Genomic DNA, 16,423 nt, shown 5'->3' with positions numbered 1-16,423 from the left:
TAATGTATTTTAAGTGTGTGGCAAGGAAAGATATAATAGCTAGCTTTCCCTTAGGCTCCAGACTTCCTTGGATTAAGAATCAGAAGACCTGAATTCAAATCTGTTCAAATGGTCTGAATTTGTCAAGTTTCTTTAGTTTTAGTAGTTAGTTTTCATCTGTGAAATGAAAATAATGCAACATTTGTATTAGCCACTCAGAAGTCACTCAGAGTTGTGACCCCAAGGACTATAGCCCACAACGCTCCTCTGCCCATGGCATTTTTCCAGGCAAGAATACTGGAGTGAGAAGCCATCCACTTCTCCAGGGGATCTTCCTGACCCAGGGATCAAACATGGGTCTCCTATATTGCAGGCAGATTCTTTAACATCTGAACCACCAAGGAAGCTCCTTAGTGGTTAGAATAATAATTAAATTAGCTATCACATAAAATCTTTTAGGACAATACTTTGTTAAGTACCTTGGTTTATTTTTCTTAATCCTTATTTTCCTTTCCTCTAGCTCTGATGGAGCTTTTGGAGAAAGAACCGATCCTATAATGCTTGTTGGCAATAGATATATATATTTTTTTTACTTTTCCCCCCAAAGGACCAAAGAATTTTGCATTTATGAAAGACCAGAAATTACTCTTTTTATGTGTGAATTGTGAAGATGTAGCCATCGACCAGTTATTATCCATTGAGAACAGTAATGTGATGAGAGCATATCATGCTGAAGGAGAGATATTTCAGGATACCTTCATTTCCAGACCCTGAAAGGATGAGCTAATAAAGCACAATGGGCTAAAGACCCAGCTGTGAGGTTAGGAGCCTAGATGGCAGAATTCCATGGATTGTTCTTACTCTTTTGGGATCTGCGACATGAATAGACCTCAGTTGATCCAGGAATAGACTTCCTTTTGCAGCAAAGAGAAAGGAAACTAAAGGAGAGGTGAGTGTGCCTGGAATCTATTCCAGGAGAGTTGAACTTAATTTAGGAGTTGCTGGGTGTCCTTCTCTTGCTCATACACGGTAAAATTTTAATGACATTTTAAGTGAATGTTTACATTTTAAGAAGAAAATTCTCATACATTGGGTGAGGGAAAAAAAAACAGCCTGTACCTCGATCCATGAGCCACACTTCCTGTGTGGTGGTCCCTAAGTGATTCCTAAGAGCACAATTGCTGCATTTATGAAACTTTTTATTTACTAAGTAGTGGATAGTAGCATATGGGAGCAATGACAATAGCTGACTGATGAGAAAACAAAGAAATTCCAGTATTTTACTCTTTTGAAAAAAGTCATTCAGAATTTAGTCATATTGGTTCAGCTGTTGTAACCAAAGACTGATAAGATAATAGAGGTCTTTGTGGTGGTTTTGTACTGAAATCCTTTATCTTTATGATGCACTGGGGCCCTTTAGAGTGGAAAGCTTTTAGAACTCAAATTAGCTGCTGGTATACTGGGACAGGGGTTCCTTTCTTGGGCAGTCACCACAAAGTAACTTTTATCAGGGGACCTTCTGACGGATTGTTATTTTCTTCAGCTTACCCTATTTATTTTTGTTGACTTTCTGTCGTTCTATTTTGTGACATTTAAAAGAACGCTGTATCAAAAAGGCCAGTGCTAAATGGTGGACTGAGCTTGTGAAGTAGAGACATCACAGCCCATCTGATGTGTGAGGAGGCTGCAGTTTGAGATGCCACAGTTTAACCAGGTTACCTGTGGGCAGAAAAGATCAAATGCAGTCTTCTTTTATGACTAGCATTGTATTTTGTCTTTCTTCTCAAACAATGTCCATTAAAAAAAATTAGAACTAACCAGGAAATTGACTCTCAAGAGCTTTTCTTTTCAACTTAATTTAAAATCTTTCTGGATTGTTGACTGAGTTCTGTGATTGATGCTGCTTGGAATTATTGTTAAATTCTTTAATCCTTTTCAGGATTGATATGGAAAAGTACATATCTATCAGAATTCCTCTCCAGTGTTACTGCCATCTCTCCCCATCATTCCAAACACACTGTTCAAACCCAGACTTCTTGTAATTTTGTTCTTTAGTCCTATTAACTATATTAAAGTAGTATGTGATCCAATAAAGAATGGTTAGGTAGAAGTCTTATTTTAAATTTGCTAGGACACATTTCTAGATAATGCCAAACTAATTTGTTACTATTAGTTTTATTTGACTTGGTAGACTTTGTGTTTTAACACTGCTACCCCTCATTTTGTAAATATGAAGAAATAAAAAACATGCAGAGAAATTCACAAAACTTAATTTAGCTGTCCTTGCTTGTTCTCTTTCCCTCTCTCTACTTCCCTCTTAGTTTCTCCCCTTCTGCCTTCTCTCTTTCTTTTTCTACCAATCCCCCCTCGCATTTCTAATTTTCTCTGTCTCTCTTTCCACTGTTGTGCTCGTTTCTGGGTTTTCTCATTAGAAAAAACTTAGTCAAAAAACCAGCTTTTAGCTTTGTTGATTTTTGCTATGGTCTCTTTAGTTTCTTTTGCATTTATTTCTGCCCTAATTTTTAAGATTTCTTTCCTTCTGCTAACCCTGGGGTTCTTCATTTCTTCCTTCTCTAATTGCTTTAGGTGTAGAGTTAGGTTATTTATTTGGCTTTTTTCTTGTTTCTTGATGTAAGCCTGTAATGCTATGAACCTTCCCCTTAGCACTGCTTTTACAGTGTCCCATAGGTTTTGGGTTGTTGTGCTTTCATTTTCATTCGTTTCTATACATATTTTGATTTCTTTTTTGATTTCTTCTATGATTTGTTGGTTATTCAGAAGCGTGTTATTTAGCCTCCATATGTTGGAATTTTTAACAATTTTTTTCCTGTAATTGAGATCTAATCTTACTGCACTGTGGTCAGAAAAGATGACTGGAATGATTTCAATTTTTTTGAATTTTCCAAGACCAGATTTATGGCCCAGGATGTGATCTATTCTGGAGAAGGTTCCGTGTGCACTTGAGAAAAAGGTGAAGTTGATTGTTTTGGGGTGAAATGTCCTATAGATATCAACTAGGTCTAGCTGGTCCATTGTATCATTTAAGGTTTGTGTTTCCTTATTGATTTTCTGTTTAGTTGATCTATCCATAGTTGTGAGTGGGGTATTAAAGTCTCCCACTATTATTGTGTTACTATTAATTTCCTCTTTCATACTTGTTAGTGTTTGCCGTACATATTGCGGTGCTCCTATGTTGGGTGCATATATATTTATAATTGTTATATCTTCTTCTTGGATTGATCCTTTGATCATTATGTAGTGTCCTTCTTTGTCTCTTTTCACCTCCTTTATTTGAAAGTCTATTTTATCTGATATGAGTATTGCGACTCCTGCTTTCTTTTGGTCTCCGTTTGCATGAAATATTTTTTTCCAGCCCTTCACTTTTAGTCTGTATGTGTCTCTGGTTTTGAGGTGGGTCTCTTGTAGACAGCATATATAGGGGTCTTGTTTTTGTATCCATTCAGCCAATCTTTGTCTTTTGGTTGGGGCATTCAACCCATTTACATTTAGGGTAATTATTGATAAGTATGGTCCCGTTGCCATTTACTTTGTTGTTTGGGGTTCACGTTTATACAACATTTCTGTGTTTCCTGTCTAGAGAAGTTCCTTTAGCATTTTTTGAAGAGCTGGTTTGGTGGTGCTGAATTCTCTCAGCTTTAGCTTGTCTGTAAAGCTTTTGAATTCTCCTTCATATCTGAATGAGATCCTTGCTGGGTACAGTAATCTAGGTTGTAGGTTATTCTCTTTCATTACTTTCAGTATGTCCTGCCATTCCCTTCTGGCCTGGAGGGTTTCTATTGATAGATCAGCTGCTCCACATCACTCATCATCAGAGAAATGCAAATCAAAACCACAATGAGGTACCATTACACGCCAGTCAGGATGGCTGCTATTCAAAAGTCTACAAGCAATAAATGCTGGAGAGGGTGTGGAGAAAAGGGAACCCTCTTACACTGTTGGTGGGAATGCAAACTAGTACAGCCACTATGGAAAACAGTGTGGAGATTTCTTAAAAAACTGGAAATAGAACTGCCATATGACCCAGCAATACCACTTCTGGGCATACACACTGAGGAATCTAGATCTGAAAGAGACACGTGCACCCCAATGTTCATCGCAGCACTGTTTATAATAGCCAGGACATGGAAACAACCTAGATGCCCATCAGCAGATGAATGGATAAGGAAGCTATGGTACATATACACCATGGAATATTACTCAGCCGTTAAAAAGAATTCATTTGAATCAGTTCTAATGAGATGGATGAAACTGGAGCCCATTATACAGAGTGAGGTGAGCCAGAAAGATAAAGAACATTACAGTATACTAACACATATATACGGAATTTAGAAAGATGGTAACAATGGCCCTATATACAGGGCAGAAGAAGAGACGCAGAAGTACAGAACAGACTTTTGAACTCTGTGGGAGAAGGGGAGGGTGGGATGTTTCGAAAGAACAGCATGTATATTTTCTGTGGTGAAACAGACCACCAGCCCAGGTGGGAGGCATGAGTCAAGTGCTCGGGCCTGTTGGGCTGGGAAGATCCAGAGGAATCGGGTGGAGAGGGAGGTGGAATGGGAGACCGGGATGGGGAATTCGTGTAACTCTATGGCTGATTCACATCAATGTATAACAAAACCCACTGAAAAATAAAAAAATTAAAAAAAAAAAAAAAAAAAAAAAAAAAAGAAAAAACTTAGTCATCACCATACAGCAGTGATCCACTTTCAGAGGACAGATATTAAGTGAGTGACCTGTTTAAGATTTTTATATTTTAGAAGTCCTAGATAGGGGAATATTGTAAAAGAGGTGAGGCACATCCATTTATTAAAGTGCTGTCTGCAAGGTGCCTCCCATATCCAGATGTGGAATCTTTAGGGACTTCCCAATGCCCAGTCTTATTTCTAGCACCACTGATTGTAATTATGTATATTTCACATGGGCAAAATTAACTAGCAGATTGTGATACTAACTTTTAGAGCTGATGTTTAAAAAAAAAAAAACAGTTGATTTTTAATTTTTTATTCTATATCAAGAAAGGATTTGTCCTAATTGTCTTATTATTTTACCTAAATTCCCATCTATTTTGAATTTCTTTATTGGCTTTGTATCTAGGGACAGGTAGTTATACTTTGTAAAGTTTAAAATAAAGAGCTTATTTTAGTTAATTTTTTTTCAACTTTTTCTGATTATGACCAAAAAAGGCTAGAGGGCTGATTTTGAAACTGTTATAGTGAAAGATGGTATTTGAAAACTTTTGATGAGGGAAATTGCTGCTGTATTTACATTTTGAAAAGTGTTTCCTTATTTACACACTATTGACTTCCTATTGAGACTCAAAATTTTAAGTACAACTGGTAAAGAATTCAATGGATCAAACTCAGTAAATCTGAAGTCACTGGAATAGAGGCCCCTAAGAAAAAAATGTGTCAATTTTAAAGGTCTTTCCTAACTGAAGACCATTTTGTGATAGAGCCAAAGGTTAATAAAATCAGTAGTGAATGTAGCAATTTTACAGATAAGCTATTCACAACAAGTGTAGTTACTTGAATAAAAAGCTAATTCAGTTCTAAAATGCCACATGCAGTAGCAGTGAATAGCTGCTTTTAGGTGCTTTCTGGAGGAGGATAAAATACAGAATCACGGCACTCTTCTCTTCAGCGTCCCTGGCTGCCTGTAAATTGCTGTGAATGGGGCTGTGGGCTGACAGGCTCTATTAAGACAAACTGCCTTTCTCATCGGAGAGATAAAATAAATCAGGTGTTTAGTCAAATTAAAATACTTCAGCTGGAGCAGGCCCTGGGGAGCACTGATCCACCTGACTAATCTGAGAGAAACTCAAGACAGATGTGGTTTGGGGATAAAGACGACCCCATGAAACACACACACACACACAAAACAAAAACCCTATTGCATTATCTTTCCAGTTGGAGAATACAGTTTACTGCAAAGAGTGTCAGGCGCACTGTGTGTGTGATAGTGAATAAAAGCTGGCGCCCTAACTTGTAGAGAAGCTGTGTACGGAAGCTTTTTTTGCTGGTTCCTTTTTTCAGTTTATGAAACTACTTCTGCTTTTATGAAGGAGAGACTATTTTCTGGCAGTAGTTTTAAGAATCATTTTAAAGATAGCCTGGAGATGAGAAACAGATGATGTAGGCAGCTACTGATGACCTCTGCTGGCCTGGGCAGATCCTCAGGATCTGATCTACTTTTTTTCTAAGTTAATTTGATCAAACTTCAAAATGTAATTTTTTTTTCTTTTTTTTTTTTTTCAAAATGTAATTTAAGACAAGATTTCCTACATAGAGTTAGGCTACCTTCTAAGAGCATTCTATAGGGTCATTTGCCTTCCTTAATATGTAGTTAGGTTGCCCCAGTATGTCTTATTAAATTGCCTACTTTTAAATAACTCTGGCAGTTGTTAGTTCCTTTGTTATGGCAAAGTTTCACGTTCAGTTAAACTAGTATTTTTGAGATGTAGTAACTCGTGCTTGCAGGTTGATTAGTCAGAGTGATTTAGACTTGATATTATTTTTATTATAGCTGCATACACATTTGCTGTTAATTAAAACAAAAATCCAGCACCATGGATTTAAATACTTGAGTTTAAACCACTACATATGAACAAATACAATGGGTATAGAACAGAAGAATGACTACACGCATATGTATGTATAGTCCCTACATACGTGTGTGTGCACGCTGTCGCTCAGTCGTGTCCAACTCTTTGCGGCCCTGTGGACTGTAGCCCGTCAGGCTCCTCTGTCCATGGAATGCTCCATGCAGGAATACTGGAGTGGTTGCCATTTCCTTCTCCAGGGGATCTTTCTGACCCAGGGATCAAATTGGCCGCTCCTGTTCCTCCTGCATTGGCAGGTGGGTTCTTTTACCACTGAGCCATAAAACTAGAAATCATTTTATATTATATAAGAGCTTATATTATCTAAATGTATAGGCTAATATGTGTGTGTGTACACATATATATCCACATGTATACTTCCCATTTCGGGAGCAATTTTAGATTTGTTATACTACTATATTTCATTCAAACTGCATTTGTCATGCCACTCACACCTATTCAAAATATATACATGCTTCTCAAATTTAAGGATAAGATAACAATAGCCTTATATGTGCACCTAACTTTTCGATATAAATATACTGATTGTGGTTTGTTTTCTTCTTAAACACGTATCTTTTTAAGGTCAATGAAAGACTTATTTAGATATCATTGAAGTTTTACAATTAAACAACTTGTGTAGCATGCTGATTTGTAAAAAGATTCAGTTAAATCGTGTTTCTCTGTAAATTCAGGTATACATGTCTGTTAGTATTGGAAGCATCTATTCATTTATGGACCTGTTAGCTTCACCATGAAAAGAAAAGGTTAAGAAGCCATTTATATGTTATCCTTAGTTTCTCTGTTTCCTATGCAGGGAAGAAAGGGAAATATGTTAAAGGTTTTGGAAAAGATGTAGTTTAACCTAACAGAGAAGAGAAAATTTTCCAGTCTTTACTGAGGAATCTAACTGCCAGATCGAACTCTTCTATTGGTCCTTGCCCCAAATTTCCTGTGAACGCTCTTCTTTTTTAACAAAGAATTATGGCACAGTAACTTTACCAGTGTCCAGTAAGTGTTCTCTTAACTCACCTCATATATGTTCAGTTCAGTTCAGTTGTTCAGTCGTGTCGGATTCTTTGCAACCTCATGAACTGCAGCACACCAGCCCTCCCTGTCTGTTACCAACACCCAGAGCTCACCCAAACCCATGTCCGTTGAGTCGGTGATGCTATCCGACCATCTCATCATCTGTTGTCCTCTTCTCCTCCTGCCCTCAAACTTCCCCAGCATCAGGGTCTTTTCAAATGAGTCAGCTCTTCGCATTACATGGCCAAAGTATTGGAGTTTCAGCTTCAACATCAGTCCTTCCAATGAATATTCAGGACTGATTCCTTTAGGATGGACTGGTTGGATCTCCTTGCAGTGCAAGGGGCTCTCAAGAGTCTTCTCCAACACCACAGTTCAAAAGCGTCAATTTTTCTGCTCTCAGCTTTCTCTATAGTCCAATTCTCACATCCATACATGACTATTGGAAAAACCATAGCCTTGACTAGATGGACCTTTGTTGACAAAGCAATGTCTCTGCTTTTTAATATGCTATCTAGGTTGGTCATAACTTTCCTTCCAAGGAGTAAGTGTCTTTTAATTTCATGACTGCAATGACCATCTGCAGTGATTTTGGAGCCCCGAAAAATAAAGTCAACCACTGTTTCCACTATTTCCCATCTATTTGCCATGAAGTGATGGGACCGAATGCCATGATCTTAGTTTTCTGAATGTGGAGCTTTAAGCCAGCTTTTTCACTACATCAAGATGTACGTATAGCAAAAAAATTACAGGTAAATCAGAATGTTGTTACTTCAGAATGTTGTTGTTACATACAAAAAATATATAATAAAATGTGCATATATCCCATTTATCTGTTCTAATAACTCCCAAACTATTCTACACATTATAGCCAGAATGCCCACATCATCTCTTGTTTAAAATATTTTAGCGATTTAGAAATTTTCTTAGAATAAACATGAAGTTCATCCTGCACGGTCTGTAAGGAGCAGAATGGTGTGACCTTCTCCTACCTCTCTAGCCTCATTTAGTACTCTACTCTCCTTTGTTTTTTTGTTTGTTTTTACCTAAGTTTTACTACCTTCTTTCAATTTCTGAAACACACACTGACACTCTCCACCACCACCTGGCACCTCACAGTCTTTGTCTTGTGTTGTTTTCTCCTACTGAATAACTTCTTGACCACCCTACAACTCTTTGAGTAGTTAATTCTTCATGTTTCTGTTAACTTATTACCGATACTTTTTCAGGCATACCTTCCTGAGTCTTGGTCCTTCCAGACTTGGTTAAACCTCCCAGCAAGTATCTGTCCTGTTTATAATTCTATTTAGTTGTAGTCTAGAAAAGGCAGAGGAACCAGAGATCAAATTGCCAACATCCGCTGGATCATCAAAGAAGCAAGAGAGTTCCAGAAAAACATCTATTTCTGCTTTGTTGACTATGCCAAAGCCTCTGACTGTGTGGATCACAATAAACTGTGGATAATTCTGAAAGAGATAGGCATACCAGACCACCTGACCTGCCTCTTGAGAAACCTATATGCAGGTCTGGAAGCAACAGTTAGACCTGAACATGGACCAACAGACTGGTTCCAAATAGCAAAAGGAGTATGTCAAGGCTGTATATTGTCACCCTGCTTATTTAACTTACGTTCAGAGTACATCATGAGAAATGCTGGGCTGGAAGAAGCACAAGCTGGATTCAAGATTGCTGGGAGAAATATCAATAACCTCAGATAGGGAGATGACAGCACCCTTATGGCAGAAAGTGAAGAACTAAAGAGCCTCTTGATGAAAGTGGAAGAGGAGAGTGAAAAAGTTGGCTTAAAGCTCAACATTGAGAAAACTAAGATCATGGCATCTGGTTCCATCACCTCATGGGAAATAGATGGGGAAACAGTGGAAACAGTGTCAGACTTTATTTTTTTAGACTCCAAAACCACTGCAGATGGTGATTGCAGCCATGAAATTAAAAGACGCTTACTCTTTAGAAGGAAAGTTATGACCAACCTAGATAGCATATTAAAAAGCAGAGACATTACTTTGCCAACAAAGGTCCATCTAGTCAAGGCTATTGTTTTTCCAGTAGTCATGTATGGATGTGAGAGTTGTTCTGTGAAGAAAGCTGAGTGCTGAAGAATTGATGCTTTTGAACTGTGGTGTTGGAGAAGACTCTTGAGAGTCCCTTGGACTGCAAGGAGATCCAACCAGTCCATCCTGAAGAAGATCAGTCCTGGGTGTTCATTGGAAGGACTGATGTTGAAGCTGAAACTCCAATACTTTGGCCACCTGATGTGAAGAGTTGACTCATTAGAAAAAGCCCTGATGCTGGAAGGGATTGGGGTCAGGAGGAGAAGGGCACAGCAGAGGATGAAATGGTTGGATGGCATCACCGACTCAATGGACATGAGTTTGTGTGAACTCCGGGAGTTGGTGATGGACAGGGAGGCATGGTGTGCTGCGATTCATGAGGTCGCAAAGAGTTGGACACGACTGAGGACTGAACTGAACTGAACACTTATATGTGTGATTACTTGATGAGGGTGAGAGTAGGAAACTGTCTGCTTTTACTTGCTATAGTATCTGTATCCTTGGTTCTTGATATAGTACCTGAGATTCAGGAAATATTCTTTAATTAAAGTTTAATGAATGAGTAAGTAAATTTCATACTTGTTTTATATCTCCTCATTCCTATATATCATTAACATCTATATTAGTTGAGCTTGTTTTACTTTGGAAGAGATTTTATGATCCCCTCCAGGAACCTGATTTTGTATTTTAATATTTCTGGATCAAGAAGTTCTTTCTCTCACCAGGCTTAAATTCCTATTGCTGAAATAAAAACTCATTTATAAAAATCATTCTCTTTAGCTAGAAAGAACAGCTGGTTACAATCTTTAAGATACAGAATTTGTTTCCATTAGTGAAGTACATTTTCTAATATCATTTCACTATCTTATTTTTCTTTTAATTTTGATTTTAGGCCACCTTTCAGTTCAATAAATCTTTAAGGATTGTGGAACACTGACAATTTATTTAGTTATGTGTTTACTTATTTATTTTTAAGGACATGAATTGGCACTAATACCAAAGTAATCCTAAATATTATAGCTTCTCAACTGATATCAGGTCTTACCTTGTGAGAATCATATATTAGTAAGGGCTAGCCAACATCCTTTGAAGGCTCCCTTTTCCCATGGGCCCACTCAAAAAATAGGTCTTTTCCTAATTAAAATATATTCAGTTTCTCAGATTGTCCTAGTGCTTTCTTAGCAGAAATGAGGGGAATTTCATAAGGAGATTGGAAGTCTCCTCTTCCACACACACAAAAATTGGCAATCTTTATCTCTTTTGACAGCTGGTGGCATCTTTCTGAAAAGCTTTCAAAGCATAGATCATTTCTTCATAATGAAACCTGTGTGCTCAAATACAGTGGGTTGAAATTCTTATCTTATACTACAGTAAAATGCTCTAATTTCGAGTCACAAAAGGATTCTGTACCCTTTACTTAGGAGAGCTGTGCAATTTGCCCATAAATAGACTGCTCAGCACCATTAGTGCATACCGTAAGTGTGCAGTGGCATCATAACCTTTTCAACCTTTTCAACCTTGAATGTGTTTTTTCCCTTTGAAGAATGACAAATGACAAAGGGGTGAGTGAGCCCCCCAAGCAATATTTTTGCCTTTAAGGATGAACTTGGGGACTTTAGCTTGAACCCCTCACAGGAGGAAAAAAAAAAAATCAGTTTCATTGTCACCTGAGGCAAGACAGTTTTATTTATTACTTTTTTCCTCTTTCTGTCCCTGGTCCCATAGCCAAGAGAGACCTCTGACTTCTAAGCTTCAGAGATAGATCTTTGCACGATAGAAAAATTTTATGAGGGCAGTGATCAGAAAAGTACTGAAATAACATTTATTAAGTACCTACTATGTCTTAGATTCTCTGTTAGTCATTGAGGGTAGAGGTGATTATAGAATATTAATACAGCCTATAGTTTCTAATCTTTGGTACTAAATAGCATAAGTTTCCTAGCTTGACAAGATAGATTTCGGTGGAGAGGGAAGGGGAATGTGGTGAAAGGGAGAGAATGGAGTAGTTTGTTCTGTTTTGTTTTGTTTTAAAGAAAAAGAGGGAGGAGTGAGTATTTTATCGGCAACAGTCCTTTTTCTTGGCAGGGCAATGACTAACCCTAGTGCTCATTCCTTTGCTACTCCATAGAGTTCTTGCACTCACAGTGACCTCCAGTTACTGTCCCAGATATTTGTGTCTTAGAGTAGTCCCTTTCTAAATCTGCCTACCCACTCACTTCCCTAATTCATTCAGAATTTTCTCAAACTTGTGAGATATCTTTTCACTTCCATTTCAGGTACACCTGAGAGCCTGGCAGAAAAAGAACGGCAGCTCTCTACCATGATTACCCAGCTGATCAGTTTACGGGAGCAGCTCCTGGCAGCGCATGATGAACAGAAAAAACTGGCAGCCTCACAAATTGAGAAACAACGGCAGCAAATGGACCTTGCTCGCCAACAGCAAGAACAGGTGAGCCCTGCAAAAGGAGCTGATGAACTGGAGATGTGGGATGTGCCAAGCTCAGAGAGTAATCACATTGATTGGTTTATTTGTCATAAGCCTTCCTAAAAAAAGACAAGGAAAGAAAGAAGCCTTCTGGAAATCCAGGGTCGTTGAGAATACTGAGGGGATATGTGGAGGACAAAGAGAGGCATAATAGCAACTGGTCATAACTGAAATGATAACTTTGTCCCAAAACATTTGGATTTGATTAAGTACTCTGGGGTACTTGTTCATGTAGGTATCACATATATCCCCAGTGTCACTTAACCATGAGTAAATCACTTCTCTCTGGACCTCTTATTCTCATCTAGTAAAAGAAGATCCTGGTCTAGAAAAACTTTGAGAATCGTTTAACTTACTGGTTCAAGGTAGAGTGACTACACGTGTCAGTTTTTCCAGAATAGCTCTGATTAATGTATGTTTTCCAGAGTAATTATTAATACTCCCCTCTTCCACCTGTGAAAGTTGTCCTGGCTAGGCTGATAAACTATATGGTCACTCTCTTTTAGCATAGGTAAATCATTAAAAACAAATTAACACATGGCTCCTGGAAGAATTTGACTTCATTGATTTAGAAGTGAGAAGGAAGAAAAATAGCAAAGTTTAAGTGTGTATCTTTTAAAAATAAATCACTTTCCCAAATGTTTTTCCTGTCTCATAAGAGTACATTAATCTAACAACAAGGATCCTATAAAGTGGTCCCTGATGCTTTAGATCAGACAGATCCAAATTAATGTGCAGTTTTTAGGAATCTGACATTATTACTGGAATTATCTTTTCAGTTAAATGTATTTTATAGGGGTATATAGAGCAATATATGCTCTGTTGATTTTAATGAGTTGTGACGTCTGGTATTTTATATGCTTGAATATTTGCCCACATGTAGGAATATGGACTCAGCCCCTAATGGAAAATAACATAAAGGAACACTGTAAAAAATCAGAAGTTAGAATGTCATTTAGCCATCCAGAGATGACACAGTAATTAACTATTGACACTTGTGAATAAGCTAGCACAAATTAATCTTGACACATTTGCAGACGAGTGATATCTTACAGTGAACACTTTGTAATTATATTTCAAAATGAAAATTAAATGACACTTAAAACTAGGTTGTCATGCTCAATGAAGCGAGCATGTAGCTCAACCGATTGGCAAATAAAATTCAGAATTTGAGCCACATGGTGCTTATGTACCATACTTCACTGTGTCAAACCCATACGTCTAGAGTGGATGATAGTAATTGCACTGTGGTGTTTTGGATGCATTTCTATGCAGCACTTTATCATTTAGGAGGGACCATCAATATTAGATGTCTAGCGGTGTTTCACTGGATTGCTAAGAGGGAATAAATATTCAGAGATCCAGCTTGTATACCTAGAGGTGCAGAGTTGTCCATTTCTGATTTGAATGGTGATAAGCAGAGTGAGCCTTTTCAACCTGATAAATGCTATTTCCATTTTGCTTCTAAAGCTTTGGGGAAGAGTGGCCCCATTTCTTAAACTGTAGCCTATGTTAGGGGCAGCTTTATCATAACTTCTAGTATGAACCAGTCATCACCAGAAACCATTAAGCCATATTTGGGGGCAGACTGCTATTTGTCATCTTCTGCTGAAAAGAATGTAATTTGGGTATTTCCCTCTACTCTAGGCTAAAATATCAAAAAGACTCAGGAAGTATACAGCTGAGGGGTAATTCACACTCATTTCCAACATTGTCCATTTTAGAATATTTTGAAAATAGAAGAAATAGGGAGAGCATAACTCTTGCCTATAGGCATCATGAAACCAAGTCATCCTAAGAGCTTTCTGGCCATTTTTTTCTCTGGCTTCCTAGGTTGGCAGTGAGTGTGTTCTCACTAAGGGGCATTCCCATGGGTTTCAAGCTCCAGCAGCTCAGATTTTGAGGTAATAAGCAGCCTGACACCTAACTCATGTTTTGTAGTAAACACTATTATCCTAAATAAGTTCTTTGCTCTCCTGAGGGGAAGATTCAGTCTTCAATGGGGCTTGCATTAAGTGGTTAATGTTTTTTTTTATAGACCAGATGACACGTTAAAATGTTGAATTTGTTGGATGAAGCAAGGGAATACAAAACTTATATATGGATCCTGTACAATAAAACTAACACATTACAATAAAAAGATGTGAATAAATATGAAATTTTGTTTTTAAAAAAATGCTTTGTACATTACACATTACATCAGCAATAAAAAAGATAAATGTTTTTGTTTTTTAATGTTTTTTTTCTTTTGACATTCCCTGACAATATTTGTAAGCATTATCAGTTCTAAAAATTTTTACAGTAGAAAAGGTCTCACCAAAGTAGGCCATATTATAAGTAATAGAAAGTTCTTTCATGTCTTTGCTTATGAATTTTACTTTTTAAATCCAAATTAAACTACTCAGAAACATGTAGCCAGAGTTTACCTGTCTTTATTCTCCAAGGATCAGATTTTGAAACTCCCATTCTTTCCAGATGACCAGTGCAGATATAGATGAACTGCTCACAAATGTAATACAAGAGGAGTGGTTTTCGTGTACAGGTCAAGATTTAGGGGTAAGCAGAGAGATGGCACCTGTTTGAAATATTTCCCTTCTCTCCAACTTTCTGATTCTGCCTCTCTCATTTTATAGGAATTATTTCATATTAGAAGTACAATAAAACATTATTGTAGTACCAGATGTACCTCAGGTAATGGCAAAGGTGTAAGCATTTCATTTTAACTTAATGAAATTTTATTTCTGATAGATTGCAAGACAACAGCAGCAACTTCTGCAACAGCAGCACAAAATTAATCTTCTGCAACAACAGATCCAGGTCTGTGTATTTATTACTCTTGTCTGATTATACTTAGATACTTTCCTCCTTGAAAATGGAATTTAAAATGCTGCAAATGCACCCTTCTCTTATAAACAGCACCAATAGGGCTTTTATTCAAGGATGTTGTACACAGTTGTATAAGTGGATGTAGGAAATATCGACTTGGTAGAAGTCTAAGCGTTCTTTTCTGATGTGATGCACAAGCAGGATAAACCTTACCTTTTTTACCATCTGCCATTTGACTAATACAACCTAGTGAAAACATAATGGTTTCCGAGGTTGCATACTCATGCTAGTTTTATTGCCACAAAACTACTTGCTCTGTATTTTACCGTCTGATAGTATCATGGGTAGAGGCTTATGTTTATTTGCTTGTTAGGATGTCTGATTGGGTCAATTATGAGAAGAATCTTATGATATAGGAAAAGGTTGGTAATAATATATTAACTGCATTTCTGCTAGGTGCTGAAAGGAATATAAAGATTAGTAATTGTCTTCAAGAAGCTTATAATTTAGAAATTTTTTTTATTCCTTTTCTTTCTTCCTTTCTTTCTTTCTTTTTTTTCTTTTTTTTTTTTTTTTTTGTGGCAGGGTAACACAATATAGAGATCATAATTACAATGGCCTGAGAAAGAATTCTGGTTTCTGTTATTCCGTTAGATATTTGACAGTTAATTCAACTAACAGCTATTTGACATAGGTAAGGGAAGTGATCTCCATTTTTGGATATGCGCATAGGTGGATGTGTGACTTCTAGAAAGCCTTAGAGTAAACAACTGGTTGTCTGGTGATTAAACCTCAGGCATACTGATCCCAGAGTTACATGTCCCCACCACAGCCTCTGGGTTTCTCCTGGTTGTTGTAGATATTTTCTATACTGGGATATATTATTCAGCCTAGTTGGGGCACAATATTCTGAATTATATTAGTCCTTTCCTTGGGATTAGTATTACACCTTCCTATGTTTTTAAAAATCATTTACATAAAGTTATAACTTATTTCACCTTACCAATGAAAGTCAATGATTTAGATCTTTGCATCATTGTGTAGTCACACTGAGTGTTCTGGGTAGTAGCCTCTGAATTAAAAATACTGATTTGGTATATGAAGAAGTATTTGTACCTAATTTGGCACTTTGTCCATCTTTACTAGGAAGTTTTAACTAGTGTTTGTTGTTGCTGTTTTAATTAGTTCTGATTCTTTATTCCATAATCAAGTCTATATGTTTCAAAATAATGAATCCAAACATAATAGAGTAGATAGTATGTCTCTGGCATTTTGGACAGTCAGCCTTTATAATTAAATCTTGGAATAATTTCTTATCCTGATATCTATGACTCATGCTGAGATCCTTAATTAAATAACTGTCCAGGTGTTCCCTTGCTCTGCCCTTATTAGAATTTTCAGTATTTCTCCCAC

General features: G+C 37.2%; 1 protein-coding gene across 24 annotated transcripts in view; it reads left to right on the top strand.

Moving 5' to 3' along the window:
* The window catches only part of SOX6 (SRY-box transcription factor 6), a 675,736-nt gene that overhangs the window by 449,584 nt on the left and 209,729 nt on the right, over positions 1-16,423 (top strand). For all 24 annotated transcript variants that reach the window (XM_065944087.1, XM_065944082.1, XM_065944088.1 and 21 more), the window contains 2 exons: positions 11,976-12,148; positions 14,933-15,001. In XM_065944087.1, coding sequence (XP_065800159.1) covers positions 11,976-12,148; positions 14,933-15,001 — 242 coding nt within the window. The remainder of the gene's footprint in view (positions 1-11,975; positions 12,149-14,932; positions 15,002-16,423) is intronic.

This window comes from Muntiacus reevesi, chromosome 9 (assembly GCF_963930625.1).
Source record: "Muntiacus reevesi chromosome 9, mMunRee1.1, whole genome shotgun sequence".
In the NCBI taxonomy this organism is placed as follows: Eukaryota; Metazoa; Chordata; class Mammalia; order Artiodactyla; family Cervidae; genus Muntiacus; species Muntiacus reevesi.
Note: the sequence above shows the minus strand (reverse complement) of the source record. Positions and strands in the feature narration are given on the sequence as shown.